The sequence below is a fragment of the Lynx rufus genome, unplaced genomic scaffold (assembly GCF_022079265.1).
Source record: "Lynx rufus isolate CCGP_SWC_20201006 ecotype Redwood Valley unplaced genomic scaffold, mLynRuf1.p SCAF_13, whole genome shotgun sequence".
Lineage (NCBI taxonomy): Eukaryota > Metazoa > Chordata > Mammalia > Carnivora > Felidae > Lynx > Lynx rufus.
In genome coordinates this window covers 668,732-682,792 of record NW_025814827.1, presented here as the reverse complement: position 1 = coordinate 682,792, position 14,061 = coordinate 668,732, and the positions used below count along the sequence as shown (strand labels likewise).

At 40.3% G+C, this 14,061-nt stretch overlaps 1 protein-coding gene across 5 annotated transcripts in view; it reads left to right on the top strand.

Moving 5' to 3' along the window:
• SCAPER (S-phase cyclin A associated protein in the ER) overlaps positions 1-13,470 on the top strand; it is a 508,319-nt gene extending 494,849 nt beyond the window's left edge. For all 5 annotated transcript variants that reach the window (XM_047074743.1, XM_047074740.1, XM_047074744.1 and 2 more), the window contains 3 exons: positions 7,376-7,567; positions 10,140-10,191; positions 13,005-13,470. In XM_047074743.1, coding sequence (XP_046930699.1) covers positions 7,376-7,567; positions 10,140-10,191; positions 13,005-13,108 — 348 coding nt within the window. In that variant the 3' untranslated portion in view covers positions 13,109-13,470. The remainder of the gene's footprint in view (positions 1-7,375; positions 7,568-10,139; positions 10,192-13,004) is intronic.
• Positions 13,471-14,061: the final 591 nt, after the last annotated feature.

Sequence of the window (14,061 nt, the reverse complement as noted above, 5' to 3'; positions counted from 1 at the left end):
GGCTGTCTCTGGCTCTGCTGCCTGGGCAGACTTCCTGGGCTTAAGGATTTCCTTAAGTGCTTCGAGGGAAGCTCATCCTGGATCTGAATCAGGAACCCACAACACAAGCCTATTAGCTTTAGCCCTTCCTGTTCTGCTTTTAGATTGATGAGTCTAGCACAACAGCCTCAAGACACACACGCAGTAAGCTAAGCCTCTCTTTCTCTGTACCACTTACCAGTGTTTCTTGGACTGTGCTTATGCTGGGATTTTCTTTTCAGAGCTGTCAAAATGCACTTCCTACCCCACCACCACAAGATCCTGGCTGGCATCCCCAGCTCTGTTTGCATATCTCTCTCCTGTGCAAGCAGGGCCAGGGAGGGGCCGCAGAAATGGCTTCCCTGGGTAGCATGAAGCTTATTGGTGAGTCCCAGCCAGAATGCAGGGCCTGCTGCTGTCTGACCCCCATTCTGATGAGGGTGGGATGATGGAAAGCATTCATTAGGCCTCATGCCGGGAGGGGACTTCTGGTCCTACTAGTATATGGAAGGCAGATCCAACAGAAGACTTGGAGCAGCAGAACTGGTGAACTAACCAAACACTCATTAATAATGTTTTTCACGTTGTGGTCACAGACTCTGTCTCATTTGCTCCTCACCTAAACCCTGAAGGCTGCCATCTATCTCTTTTTTCTTTTCTTTTATTCCAGTGTAGTTAGCATAGAGTGTTATATTAGTTTCAGATGTACAATATAGCAATTCAACATTCTATACTCTGTGCTCATCATAAGTGTACTCCCCACCACCTGTTTCACCCATCCCCCCACCCATTTCCCTGCTGGTAACCATCACTTTGTTCTCTATAGTTAAGAGTATGTTTTTGGGGGGCGCCTGGGTGGCTCAGTCAGTTAAGCGTCTGACTTCGGCTCAGGTCATGATCTCACAGTTCGAAGGTTCAAGCCCCATGTCAGGCTCTGTGCTGACAGCCTGGAGCCTGTTTTGGATTCCGTGTCTCCCTCTCTCTCTCTGCCCCTCCCCTGTTCACGCTCTGTCTCTGTCTCAAGAATAAATAAACCTTTAAAAAGAAAAAAGAGTATGTTTTTGGGTTGTCTTTTTTTTTCTTTGTTCATTTGTTTTCTTTCTTAAATTCCATGAACGAGTGTAATCATATGGTATTTGTCTTTCTCTGACTTCTTTCACTTCACATAATATACTCTAGCTCCATCCACATTGTTGCAAACGGCAACATGGCTGAGTAATAGTCCATCACATATGTATGCCTCTTCTTTATCTATTTATCTATCAAAGGACACTTGGGTTGTTTCCATAATTTGACTATTGTAAATAATGCTGCAGTAAACATAGGGGTGCATGCATCTTTTTGAATTAGTGTTTTTATATTCTTTGGGTAAATACCCACTCGTGGAATTACTGGATCATATGGTAATTCTGTTTTTAATTTTTTGAGGAACCTCCATGCTGTTTGCCAGAGTGGCCTCACCAGTTTGCATTCCCACCAGCAGTGCAAGAGGGTTCCCCTTTCTCCACATCCTCTCCAAACTTGTTTCTTGTGATTTGGTGTGTGTGTGTGTGTGTGTGTGTGTGTGTGTGTGTGTGTTGTTTTTATTTTAAAGGGAGCATGCATGAGCAGGGGAGGGGGTAGAAGGAGAAAGAGAATCTTAAGCAGGCTCCACACTCAGCACAGAGCCCAGTGCAGGGCTCTATCCAATGACCCTAGGATCATGAGCCAAAACCAAGAGTCAGAAGTTTAACCAACTGAGCTACCCAAGCACCCCTCTTATGTTTTTTATTTCAGCCATTCTGACAGGTGTGAGGTTCTATCTCACTGTGGGTTTGATTTGCATTTCCCTGATGTTGTGGGATGATGAGCATCTTTTCATTGTCTGTTGGCCATCTGGATGCCTTCTTTGAGGATATATCTGTTCATGTCTTCTTCCCATTTTTTAATTCAGTTATTTGTTTTTTGGGTATTTGTATAAGTTCTTTATACATTTTGGATACTAAACCCTTATATCATTTACAAATATCTTCTCCCACTCAGTAGGTTGTCTTATAGTTTTGTTGATTGTTTCCTTTGCTGTGCAGAATTATCTATCCCTATTTTATGGAAAGGACCCTGAGGCTCAAATTAGTTAGCTAACCAGAGCCAGAATTAGAGCCCAGGGCTACCTAATAGCAAGCATCCTTGAGCCTGTAGATTTGTGGCTTATGGCCACTGAGAGACAAATGACCCGTCTGAAATATACATGGTTAGAGAGGGCAGTCTTTCTAGTGAAACATTATTCTGACCAGGGGCAATGAGAAATCAGAGCTGTGCTATAGACTGAGTCATATCCCCCCAAAATTCATATTTTGTACCCTAACCCTCAGTGTGACTGTACTTGGAGATTGGGCTGTTAGAAACTACTTATGATTAAATGAAGTCATAAGGATGGGGTCTTAATGAGATAGGATTGGTGGCCTTATAAGACTAGGAAGACAGATCTCTCCTTCCATGCATACTCGCCAAAGAAAGGACAGATGGAGGTGTCAGTCTGCAAACCAGGAAGAGAGCTTTCATCAACCCTGCTGACACCCTGATCTTAGACTTTCAGGCTCTAGAATTGTGAGAAAATAAGTTTCTCTTGTTTCAACCACCCAGTTAGGACAGCCTGAACAGAGTAAAAACAGGCTGGTATTCAATCTGGGAGCTTCTCACCACCTAAAATTCTTCCACCAATCCAGCCCTGAAAGTCCAACCCACCTTCTCAGTGTAGCCTTCCACATTTACCTAAGAAGTAATCTCTTCCTCCCATGGGGCCCCCTAATACTTTATCCTTGACTGTCTGATGACCCAGTCTCCTTTGTATCAATTGTCATTGGTGTACATACCTCATCTCCCTGAGAGCTAAAGCATGGATTTTCTCCATGTTCCTATAGCACCTGGCACAGGAGGCACTCGGTAAGTGTCCAGTGAATTTAGAGCTCTTTCTTGGCGCGCTCGCTCGCCCTCTCTCTCTCTCTCTCTCTCTCTCTCTCACACACACACACACAGTGAACCAAGTTATAATTCACCTATATTTACTACTTTGTAGAAAGCACAAGGGGGCCAGAGGTCAGCAGATGAAAGAATCAGTCCATTTGTCTGCTCCAGATTCTTTGTAAAAAAAAAAAAATTTTTTTTGGTTGGGAGTAGGTGCACCTGGGTATCTCAGTCAGGTAAGCATCCAGCTCTTGATTTTGGCTCAGGTCATGATCTCACCGGTTTGTGGGTTCAAGCCCCACATCAGGCTCTGCACTGACAGTGCAAAGCCTGCTTGGGATTCTTTCTCTCTCCCTCTCTCTTAACACTAGCATTCAGATTCTCCTGACCTTCCACTAGGTTATAGCACACGTTGGCAGCATGTAACTTTCTTTCTTTTAAAGCCCCTTCTTCCCACAGCTGTCAGTAGTTCCAAAAAGAAGAGGGAATAGGGGTCCCTCACCTCCCCAAGCCCCCCCCCCAATCCCTTGTCAATGATAGTTAAGAAAAAGGTGGTGAATACCAGGCATTGGATAAAAGATGCCCTTCTTCATTGACTCTGGAATTATGCCCACTGGCCTCTGCTGAAGAGAAGGGGCCTGTGCTGCCCATGGTCCTCTCTCCAGAGAATGATTAAGAATGGATCCAAGAAGGCTTTGAAGTACTCTCCCTTATGTTCTAGTATAGTCAAATAGTTTCTGTATGAGTTATCTTAAATTCAAAATGTAGGAAGCTGGGGGTGCCTGGGTGGCTCAGTCGGTTAAGATCTGATTCTTAATTTCGGGTCAGATCATGATCTCACAGTTTATGGGAATCAAGCCCCGCTTCAGGCTCTGTGCTGACAGTGCAGAGACTGCTTGGCATCCTCTCTCTCTCCCTCCCTCTCTCTGCCCCTCCCCCACTCACACTCTCTCTCAAAATAAATAATTTAAAAAACATCAAAACATAGGAATCTAATTTTGAGTGAGAAGGAATGTATTTAAAGATCCAACACCCATGGTCATGTTCTCATTCTTTATTTGGGTACTGGCAACACAGGTATATTCACTTTGTAAAAATTGAGCTATTCACTTTAGAGGTGTGTGAGTGTGTGTGTGTGTGTGTGTGTGTGTGTGTGTGTGTTACACTTCACTGAAAAGTTCAGTTTTCTAAAAAATTCTCCACCTTGAAAACTAGGAAAATTGAACAATTTTCCCAGGGTCACACAGCTAGTGAATGCCTGGAGTAAAGGCAAGAACTCAGATCTCCTAGCTCTTTAGTTAGTACCTATTTTAAAAGTGCACCTAAGAGTAAGTGGAAAGTTCAATTTCAGTTTCTTTTAATCTGAATGTTGCTAGAAATTCCCTTGGTTTTCTTAGAGCCCTGCTCTGCATCTAAAAGTTGACATATTTGAGGTACGCCTGGGTAGCTCATTTGGCTGAGCAACCTACTTCAGCTCAGGTCATGGTCTCATGGTTCATGGGTTTGAGCCCTGCTTCAACAGCTGACAGCTCAGAGCCTGGAGCCTACTTTGGATTCTGTGTCTCCCTGTCTCTCTGCCCCTCCCCTGCTCATTCTCTCTCTCTCTCTCTCTCTCTCTCTCTCTCTCTCTCTCACTCAAAAATAAATTAATGTAAAAAAAATTTTTTTTAAGTTGACATATTTGAAAGAGGGTTTTCTCATTATTATGGAGCCATACCAGCTCCCTACATGCTGTCTAACTGGTGGCTGTGGCCACCAGTGAAATTTACAGCCAAGCCACTCCTTTCTCCTGGTGCATGGGTCTGGAAAGGGGCTCCATGGGAAGCCCCTATATGTTTGTGTTGGCCTGTGTGCCCTGAAAGGGCAGGTGGCCTGGCCAGGCTCAAAGTGGTACTCACCTTGGACCTTATCAGCAGCCCTTTGTCTGGACAAAGGTGACAGACCAGCAGTTATTGATTTAGTTACAGCTCCATCAGGAGGGCATAGAGAGAGAAAACATCATTATAAATCTGAGATTTTCTTTAGCTATTTCCATTTCATTCATTCAGCAAGACTTTCATGTTCCATGATGACTCTGTCGACTTTAGAAAGCTTGAGCAGTTCATGGGGACGTTTGACCACCCTAAGGCCTAGGAGTCAGTGACTGGATGAGATAAAATTGAGCCTTGCCCTCATCCCCCAATCTGTCAAAAGCCTTTCAGTCAACTCTCTCCTGGTGCCCAAGGCTCTGAGTGTCAAGGTCATGATGCATCCCAGCCTTGCTTCCCTGCCCATGTGGGAAGTGCTTGGCCTAATTCAGCTGACCATTCAGCAGTGCTCATTGACATCGGAAACACCACCCCTCTGTACCAAAAGCCCACCTGAATTACCCAGAAGTGGTCTCGCCCACCAAGTCTCAGTGCTATAGGTTGGCCCCCTCCTGGACTTCCTAATCCTGTCTCCCCACAATGTCTGAAATGTGGTCCAAGGGACAGTGCGGACGAGATGTCCCACTCTGGCTCACAGCCAAGCCGGGGGGTGTGGCTTTTACCACCCTGGGTGGACCCCCTCCCTATAACCTGAATAAGTTCTATCATGGGTGGTCCTGTGGGTAGAACATTCTGCCCAAGGTAACCAGACCTCCTACATCCATTTGTGTCTTCCCGTAGTCCAGGGACTTAAAAGTAGTGGCCTCTGGCAGGTCATTCACTACGCTGCTGGTGACCTCTGTAAACTCACTTCTTCAACAGGCAACTGATAGTCAGCTCTGTTCCTCGAGGGGACTGACAGGCCCCCCAAGGGGCTTGCTTTCACTCCAGTGAGGGTCAGGAGTCCAGATGGAGTAAGTTCTGGTTAAGTTTGCATGTTCTGTGCTCCTTTTACCAGGAACCAGGAGCTGTCGTCTTTGAGTTAACATTGTGCCTGTGCCAGCCAGACTGGCCAATTTAATATCTTTTCAATTAGTGAATCTTCCAATAATAGCATTTTAACAATGAAGTTCCAAAGAAAAAACTTCTTCTTCATTTTTGTCCAAAGGGGGAAAAGAAACGTGTAATAATGGTATTATAAATTCTAAAGTGGTGATCATTTGGCTGTGCTACAAAATTTGTTGCTAATAATTAAAATAAAGATTTAAGTAAATGCTTTATCAATAAAATAGACGATAGGACATATTTTTCTCAGCCGGTGTCAGGAAAGGCAGCACACAGCCATGTGCTGAATTGTCACACTGAGTCTTTAAAATTCCTGCTGGATTTGAAGGTATTAACAAGTCCCTATCAACATTCTCTAAGGGTTTTTGATGTCATTTTAGCTATTGAACTAAAATATGTGAACTATTACCTTGTTGATTTTGTCCTTAAACCAAACTGCATTATCATCTGAGAGTATGTTCTTAAAGTATTGTTAAAAGTACTTTGAAAACTTGTAAATCCCTGTAATTTATGTTTCTCCTGCCTCTGCTGTTTCATTCTGTCCTTCTGGTTTTAATTTGAATGCAGTCTTGTCTGGGTGTGTACCTGTAAAATTATGTTTTTCCAAGTACAATTTACAGTCCTGACCTTAGATTCTTACAGTGTCCCCAGCATTCTCTGAGCTTCCTCTTATACCAAGAAGTGGGCTTCGGGTCCTTCAGTTCTTTCATATTAGAACCATCTAATCAAGGTTACTTGAAACAGATCCGATTTTGACATTTCTTAGTTTATCATGTAGGCCCAGGGAGTAAATTAGGAGGGCTTCCCTGCAAGCCCATTAATTGCATTGCCCCATTCCTTAAAACATACACACTTGTAAACCTAGACTGCCTCAAGACAAGAGTCTCATTTATCTAAACAGTTCTCCTTTTAGACTCAATGGCACTGATGGAAACACAGATAAGGAGTGTGGATCAGAGGAAGGATCTTTTGGAGCCTGTGCTTGCTGAAACTGTTCCTACTCCCCTTACAGTCCCCTTTTCTTTCCAAGGGCCTGTCTGCATATACAGAACAGTCAGTATATCCCCGGAGCTTGGTTAGGGGAAGACCGCAGCAGGCAGTGCAGTGGGAGAGGGCATCTTTCTTCTGAGGGGGCTCTTTGCAGGTTTCAAGGAATAGGACTTCTCTGTTTTAAGGGGAGGATGGAGGGCGGGCGCTTTGTTAAAGCAGAGTCTGTATGTTGAATCCTCTCCCGCCTGGCAGCCGAGCCCTTCATCGTGGACTAGAAATGGCCGCAGAACTTTTGGAATCGTTTCCTTAAGTTGGGAAATGAGATTTCTTTACTTTCTGTTCCTTTAAGAACAGATATCACTTAGGAGTCTTTTTTTTTTTTTTTTTTTTTTTCCCTCCTTACACTCCTTCAGTGTGTTCTCCATGGTTCTTACAGACACTGTTGGGAGTGGAGGAGAAAGGGGCAGGCAGAGCTTTTTGGCCGTTGACCTAGGTTTCCTCTTCTGCTTCAGGTCATCGTACAGTCTGGCCGCCACCCCACGGTGCTGCAGAAACTCTGCCAGTTGCCCTTCCAGTACTTCAGTGACCCACGACTGATCAAAGTGCTGTTCCCCTCACTTATCGCTGCTTGTTACAACAACCGTCAGAACAAGATCATTCTGGAGCAGGAGATGAGCTGTGTTTTACTGGCCACATTCATTCAGGTACCTTCTGTGTTATGCCTGATTCTCTGACTTTGAGTGGAAGCTAATGCAATTGCAAAGTTAAAGTGAACCAGCTGTTTATTCTTGCCATCCTCAATGTCTTTAAAATTTTTCGCGTTTTTATGTGCTTGAAAATTAATTTCTAAAATATTAGGATAGTAAAACTAGGGTTGAATGGTGTAAACTTCAACGTGGAGGACTTCAAGAAAAGATATTTTTCCAGTTGTTGAAATGGTACACCCACACCAAGGAAACATTTTAAAAAGGTTGCCAGACTTCTTTAAGGCTTTTAACATTTACATTCACCTTGCCTTTAGTGCAGCTACAGGGAATAGATAAGGATTGCTGAAGAAGGATCAGTTAAAACTTCAGTTGATTTGTAAGTTTTAAAATAAGTATGATTCATACACACACGTGTGTGTAATAAAAACCTATATTGCTTTTTTAAAAATCTAACAATTGTAAGTATGGCCTTATATTTTTCTGATGTGGTTAAAATTCTGTAGGACTAGAATCAGAATTAGTGCTGTAGCAAAATAAAGCAGTATTTTCACATCTAAATTAACTGCGTCAACTGACAATAGAAACTCAAGTTGGCTATTCTTTAACATTTGCTAATAGCTAATCCTGCAACTTTTTTTCTGTCATTGTAGATCATTCATTGCTGAAAATCTTCCATTTTCCTTGAAATGTTCTATAAAACCAATGTTTTTTTGTCCCATGATGTACGTGTGATTAAAAGACAATGTTTTCTGTTAATAACAATGAAACAGAAAGCAGAGCTCTGTAGCAGTATTCTTCTTTATTCTGGCAAATATACATGCATCTTTGTTGAAAGGATGTGATAGTGCCCAGCTGGTTGGGATGGCTAAAGAGTCCAGCTTTCTTCACCTTAGACAGCAGTTAGTGGTTTATGTTTTTTAAACTATCCTCTATTAGACCATCAGTTAACAAATACAACTAGATCAATTGTGTTTAGAAATGTTTACTTTCATTTTAGTTGTTCCAATTGAGTCTGGGTTCTGTTTTCTGAAAATTTTTTCAAAGATCTGCAGATCCACAGGTAGGGTATGGATTTCAAAACAAAAATCTTATGGTTAAATTAAAACCTTAATAAGATCTTACATAACCATCATAGCAACATTTAAGATTTTGCATATATTCTTAAAGGTTTAGGATTAAAATTTAAATAGAAAATACTTGGGCGCCTGGGTGGCTTAGTCGGTTAAGCAGCCCACTCTTAGTTTGGGCTCAGGTCATGATCTCACAATTTGTGAGATGGAGTCCTGGGTCAGGCTCTGTGCTGAAGGCACAGAACCTGCTTGGGGTTCTCTGTTTCCCTCTCTCTCTGCTCCTCCCCTGCACTCTCTCTTAAAATAAAAAAATAAACTTAAAATAATAACAATAATAATAATAATTTAAAAATACACTATAGAGTATTTTAAGACTGATCTTAAAATTCAGTCTTGTATTCAGGAGGTAATTTCTGAGTGCCTCTGGTGTTCTGGGCACTGTTCTAGGCACTAGGAATACACCAATGAATAAAACAGATAAAAATTCCTGCCTTTATAGATCTTTCATTAAAGTGGGGGAAATCAAACAGAAAAGTAAAACAAATAGCATGTCAGGTGGTGTTAAGTACTATGGAGAAAAATAAGGCTGGGAAGGGGGATGGGCTGCCAGGGAGGGGGATGTGATGTGCAAATTTTTTATGACATGAGCAGAGAGGCCCCACCAAGGCAGTGATAGTTGAGCAAAGACAGTTTTGCATCTGTATGAACTTAGTCCCTCACATTTTCAACCACTTGGAAAACAGTTTATGAAAATACAAATGATTTCAGAATCTAAAGTAAAAAATTTTTACTTATTTTCATCTGGTATTGATCTTAAAGCCTTCTAACTTTTCTCTGTGCTATTTAACACACATTTAAATGGAATTTAATGTAAATGTAACAAATTGAACATACATTTGGACACACACATTTTGTAAATGTTACAGAAATTTCTTATTTGAGATAGCATGTTAGATTAGTGAAATTAAATCAGATTTTCTTTTCTATAAATAATTATGCTCAAAGGAGTGAATATATAGTGGATTTTAGTGTATAATGTGGTTCTTTGAGGTCTGCATGTGTTAGGTTATTAATAGTCACTAGAAAATGATACTAAAAATAGGAGCTGGTAGTTTGTCATAGGTCTCTGAAAATTTACATAAAAGTGAAATTACTAGACTTTTTTAGCTGCAGAATATGTAAGGGCTTTTAGAGTTATGCTTTTTTAAAAAATGTTAAAAATTATCAATATTTTAAGAGCAAGTTTGGCTAAAGCATTCAGTTTGCTGAAATAAAGTTGTAGTTTCTGGCCCCTGATGATCTGTACCAAGATTTGAGTCATCACTATTTGATTTAAATTGAGAACCTGAACATCAATTTCTTAAGCTTTTATATTTGGGCTCCAAAGTATTCATGCAAAAATAGTTGTCTTTAGACTTCAGAATCACATTTAAAACTGCCGTCAGAGAAATTCTCTGTTCATAGCACTGGTATAAAAACACTTTTCTTGTCTCACACAGGATTTTGTACAGACTTCAGGTCAGGCAGATAACCAGCTTTATCAGCCCAAAGGTACGTCCTATTGAAATGAAATGTCATGTGTTTGTTAGCTGAATGGACATGTTTCTTACTCCACCCTCTGGAACTATTACAGAAATCATTTTATTACATCACCCTAAAACATTTGAGATTCGGATACCAATTATAATTCAATGAGTAAAGAAACTGATTTTGTCATCAAGCATTAATGCATCAGAATATACAGAGAAATTTTGAAAATAAAAGCACAAAACATCTTTACGTAATTTATATTCACCTCATACAAGAAATAACAAATAGTGAATAATTGCTAAAGAGCCACTTTGTAATACAGGAGACAATCAGGTCATTAATATTGGCCTACATTACTCACATAAATGCTAAAATCACATAGATTTGGTTTCCTGTCTGTGTTCAGAATAAAATTATGAATGATAATACCCCATATTTCCCCCCTTAAATTCAAGTACTTGGATATTTTTATTGAAAATAAAAACTGTAAAATTGTTTTACTTGGAGAAAAAAGAACATCAGATTAGTAAGAGTTCAGAGGCCAAATGATTTACAAGCATTTTTTTTCCTGTAGTGTTCCTGCTGAGGTGCTTCCTATGATCAGAGCTGGAGATGTAGAATATTAAGGACATTTTTACTTTTTAAAAATATTCTGCTACACACACTGTAATTGAGAAGTACAAATGGCTCTTTGTCTGGCTGTTGTGACAGCACCTTTGATTAATGAGGCCCTAATACAGATTTTTCCCCAATTCTTCCATTAGTTTGATACTCCTTAAAGTGGCCAGAGGCCCACTCCCAACAGGACCCTCTAGGTGACCCACCAAGTAGCCCCTACTTGGAGGGGTGGTGAGTCACCTTGTCACCTTGGACAGTCTCTCTCTCTCCCTCGCCTCTCTCTCTCTCTCCCTCCCTCTCTCTCTCTCTCACACTCTCTCTCTCTCTCTCTCTCACACACACACACACACACACACACACACACGTACACCAATTATCTATAGTGGGCAAATGTTGAAAAGTACATAGAAAAGAATATAAAGCTGTACCAGTATCATGAAAAAAAGGTCAGGTTTTATTGGTTCAGACACTCAGAGAAGTAAACAGAAAGCTATGTTCCTTTTCAGAAGTTCAAATCAACATCATAGTACCATTTGTCTAAGCCAGAATTAGTGTGCAAGTTCAGGACTGCCCTGACTCAGTCACAGCCTTTTTTTTTTTAAGTTATTGGAGGCTGCAGTGAGTGAAATCAGTATAATTTGTTACTATTTCTTAAAAAGTGTTTTAAATTTTGAATATATGAAAATGCCTTGAAAAATCTAATGTATTTTTAATTGTACAGCAACTTTTTTGCCCGTAAGAAGTACAGACATTCTTTCTTCTTCCTTTCTCCTGACTGTAAGGATGAGTCACCATTTGCTACATATCTGGCAGACATAGTCCCAAGAGCTGCCTCAGCTCGGTGGGTTGAGGCCTGTGAGAGTTTCAACCTTCTTTCTTTTCCAAGGACCCATCTTCTTGACATCCACGCTTTCCCCAATTCCAGTATGCTTAATCCGTAAAACAGCAAATGGAGAACTGTTCTCTGCATTTCTCAGAGTCATTATATTGGTGACAGCTCTTAATATGCTTACTTGGTTTTAAAAAAAAAGTGAGGGCACCTAGATGTTTCAGTGGGTTGAGCACCGACTTCAGCTCAGGTCATGATCTCACTGTGAGTTGGAGCCCCGCGTCAGAATTGCTGCTTTCATCATAGAGCCTACTTTGGGTCTTCTGTCTCCCTCTCTCTCTGCCCCTTCTCTGCTTAGTTTCTTCCTCTCTCTCTTAAAAATAAATAAACATTTTTTTTAAAAAGAAATTTTCTTTAAAAAATAATTCAAAAAGTTAAAAAAAAAATGATTCCATACTAGACATCTGTTCTCCTTTTGCTTAGTTTAAGTCCCCAGAAATGTTTCAAGGCATTTTAGTTCATTGCCCAGGTAAACCTCTACATTCTAAGTGTAAAGCAGCTCCTGGTAGCACCACATTCTTATTGCTAAAGGAGAATTCTGATTTTCAAACACTGGCTGCTTAATCACTACCCAGCTAGGAGGTTGTTTTCTTTGCCTACATTGATAACCAGTAAAGTTCTCACTCATTCCCTCCGCTTTGTTAGATGACTTGAATGCCAGATTTGAGGGGCGCCTGGGTGGCGCAGTCGGTTAAGCGTCCGACTTCAGCCAGGTCACGATCTCACGGTCCGTGAGTTCGAGCCCCGCGTCAGGCTCTGGGCTGATGGCTCGGAGCCTGGAGCCTGTTTCCGATTCTGTGTCTCCCTCTCTCTCTGCCCCTCCCCCGTTCATGCTCTGTCTCTCTCTGTCCCAAAAATAAATAAAAAAAAAAAAAAAAAAAAAAAGTTGAATGCCAGATTTGAGCATTTTTTAAAGTCATATTTAAATTAAAATATTTTAAATTAGGCTATTTTAGACGACAAATGTCAAGTTTATATACAGATATATCATTTCGAGGCTAACTTAAGGATGGAAGAGATGACTGTCATTTTATTTGGATCACCATACTTATTTCCCCCTATTTTCTTACTCTGGAGTCCAAAAACAGGTTTTTTTGTAATGTTTTACATAGGGATTAATGTCTGAATATGTTAGAAGCACAAAATAAATTGTGATTAAAATATGTATATTTTGTGCTGTAGGTAGATAAAAATAGATCAGTTACCTTCTTTATATAAACTTGTATCATGGTTTATTTGAAGTGCATGTCTCCATTTTGTAGTCAGATATCAAAATAATTTTAATTTCTTAAACTTCAAAGAATTTATTATCTTTTTTTCTTCTCAGGAAAATCCCTTGGTTCCCAAGACTATCTTGAGCTGGCTAACAGATTTCCTCAGGAGGCCTGGGAAGAAGCTCGACAGTTTTTTTTAAAAAAAGAGAAAAAATAAATGATTTGGTTAGTTCTGTATTTGAGTGCCCTTGTTAATATTTTAAACTGTTCAAACAAATGTTCTAACTGTTCCTTAAGAAGCTCATTTTCACATGTTTATACTCTCCCCCTGCATTGTAGATATGGTATATACTTTGCACTATTTATAATGACTGTAGATACTTTAATGTTCTTTCTAATTCTGGAAGTTGAGTTTATTTCACTTATGCACAATATTTTGGAGTTCGGTTACCTACATCCTATGATAATATATACTTTGCATTTGTAATATGGGTGAAGTTAGACATAAAATTAGCAAGTCTGTTTTGTTCTTGTAATAAAATAACTTATTCTGTTTGCAGTGGTGACTTTTCTTATTAAGACAATACCAATTTGAAAGAAAAATGTTAACTCCAACTCTGGGAGTATTTTAATTAAAGACTTAAAATTAACCTCTAAATTTCCCTTTTTAAGGTTTGGAGTAAAGATGTTTATAACACTTGGCTATTCTAATTACATAATAGGTTTGGGGGCTATTTGAAATGAATTTAGGACATTGTATCCATTGGTCCTCCTCACCTTTCCTAGCGAACAGGACTTTCCTAGCAGACAGGACTGAGAACCATTGCTGAACTGAAAGTATTCTCCAGAATAAAAATTATCGATTCAAAAAGATCAGCCATAGTGAATCACCTTGACGCATTTCCTCAAATAATTGTGAAATGAAGCAACTCTGAAGTAACCATAAAACAAGGCCAGAAGGGCTCTGAATGAAAGTTTTAAACTCCGATGCCCCGCTCACAGTTGAACGTGAGAAGGGTCTGCCTGGGAGGCGTAGACCTTTTCATATCTCGTTCCCAGCGTTTCCCCACCTTAAGCCGACGGCCAGTGCTAAGCCGCTCACTGAATGACATCTGTAATAATTTCTGTCCGATAAGGATCAAACATTACCGTGAAGAAAAGATCTGGTTG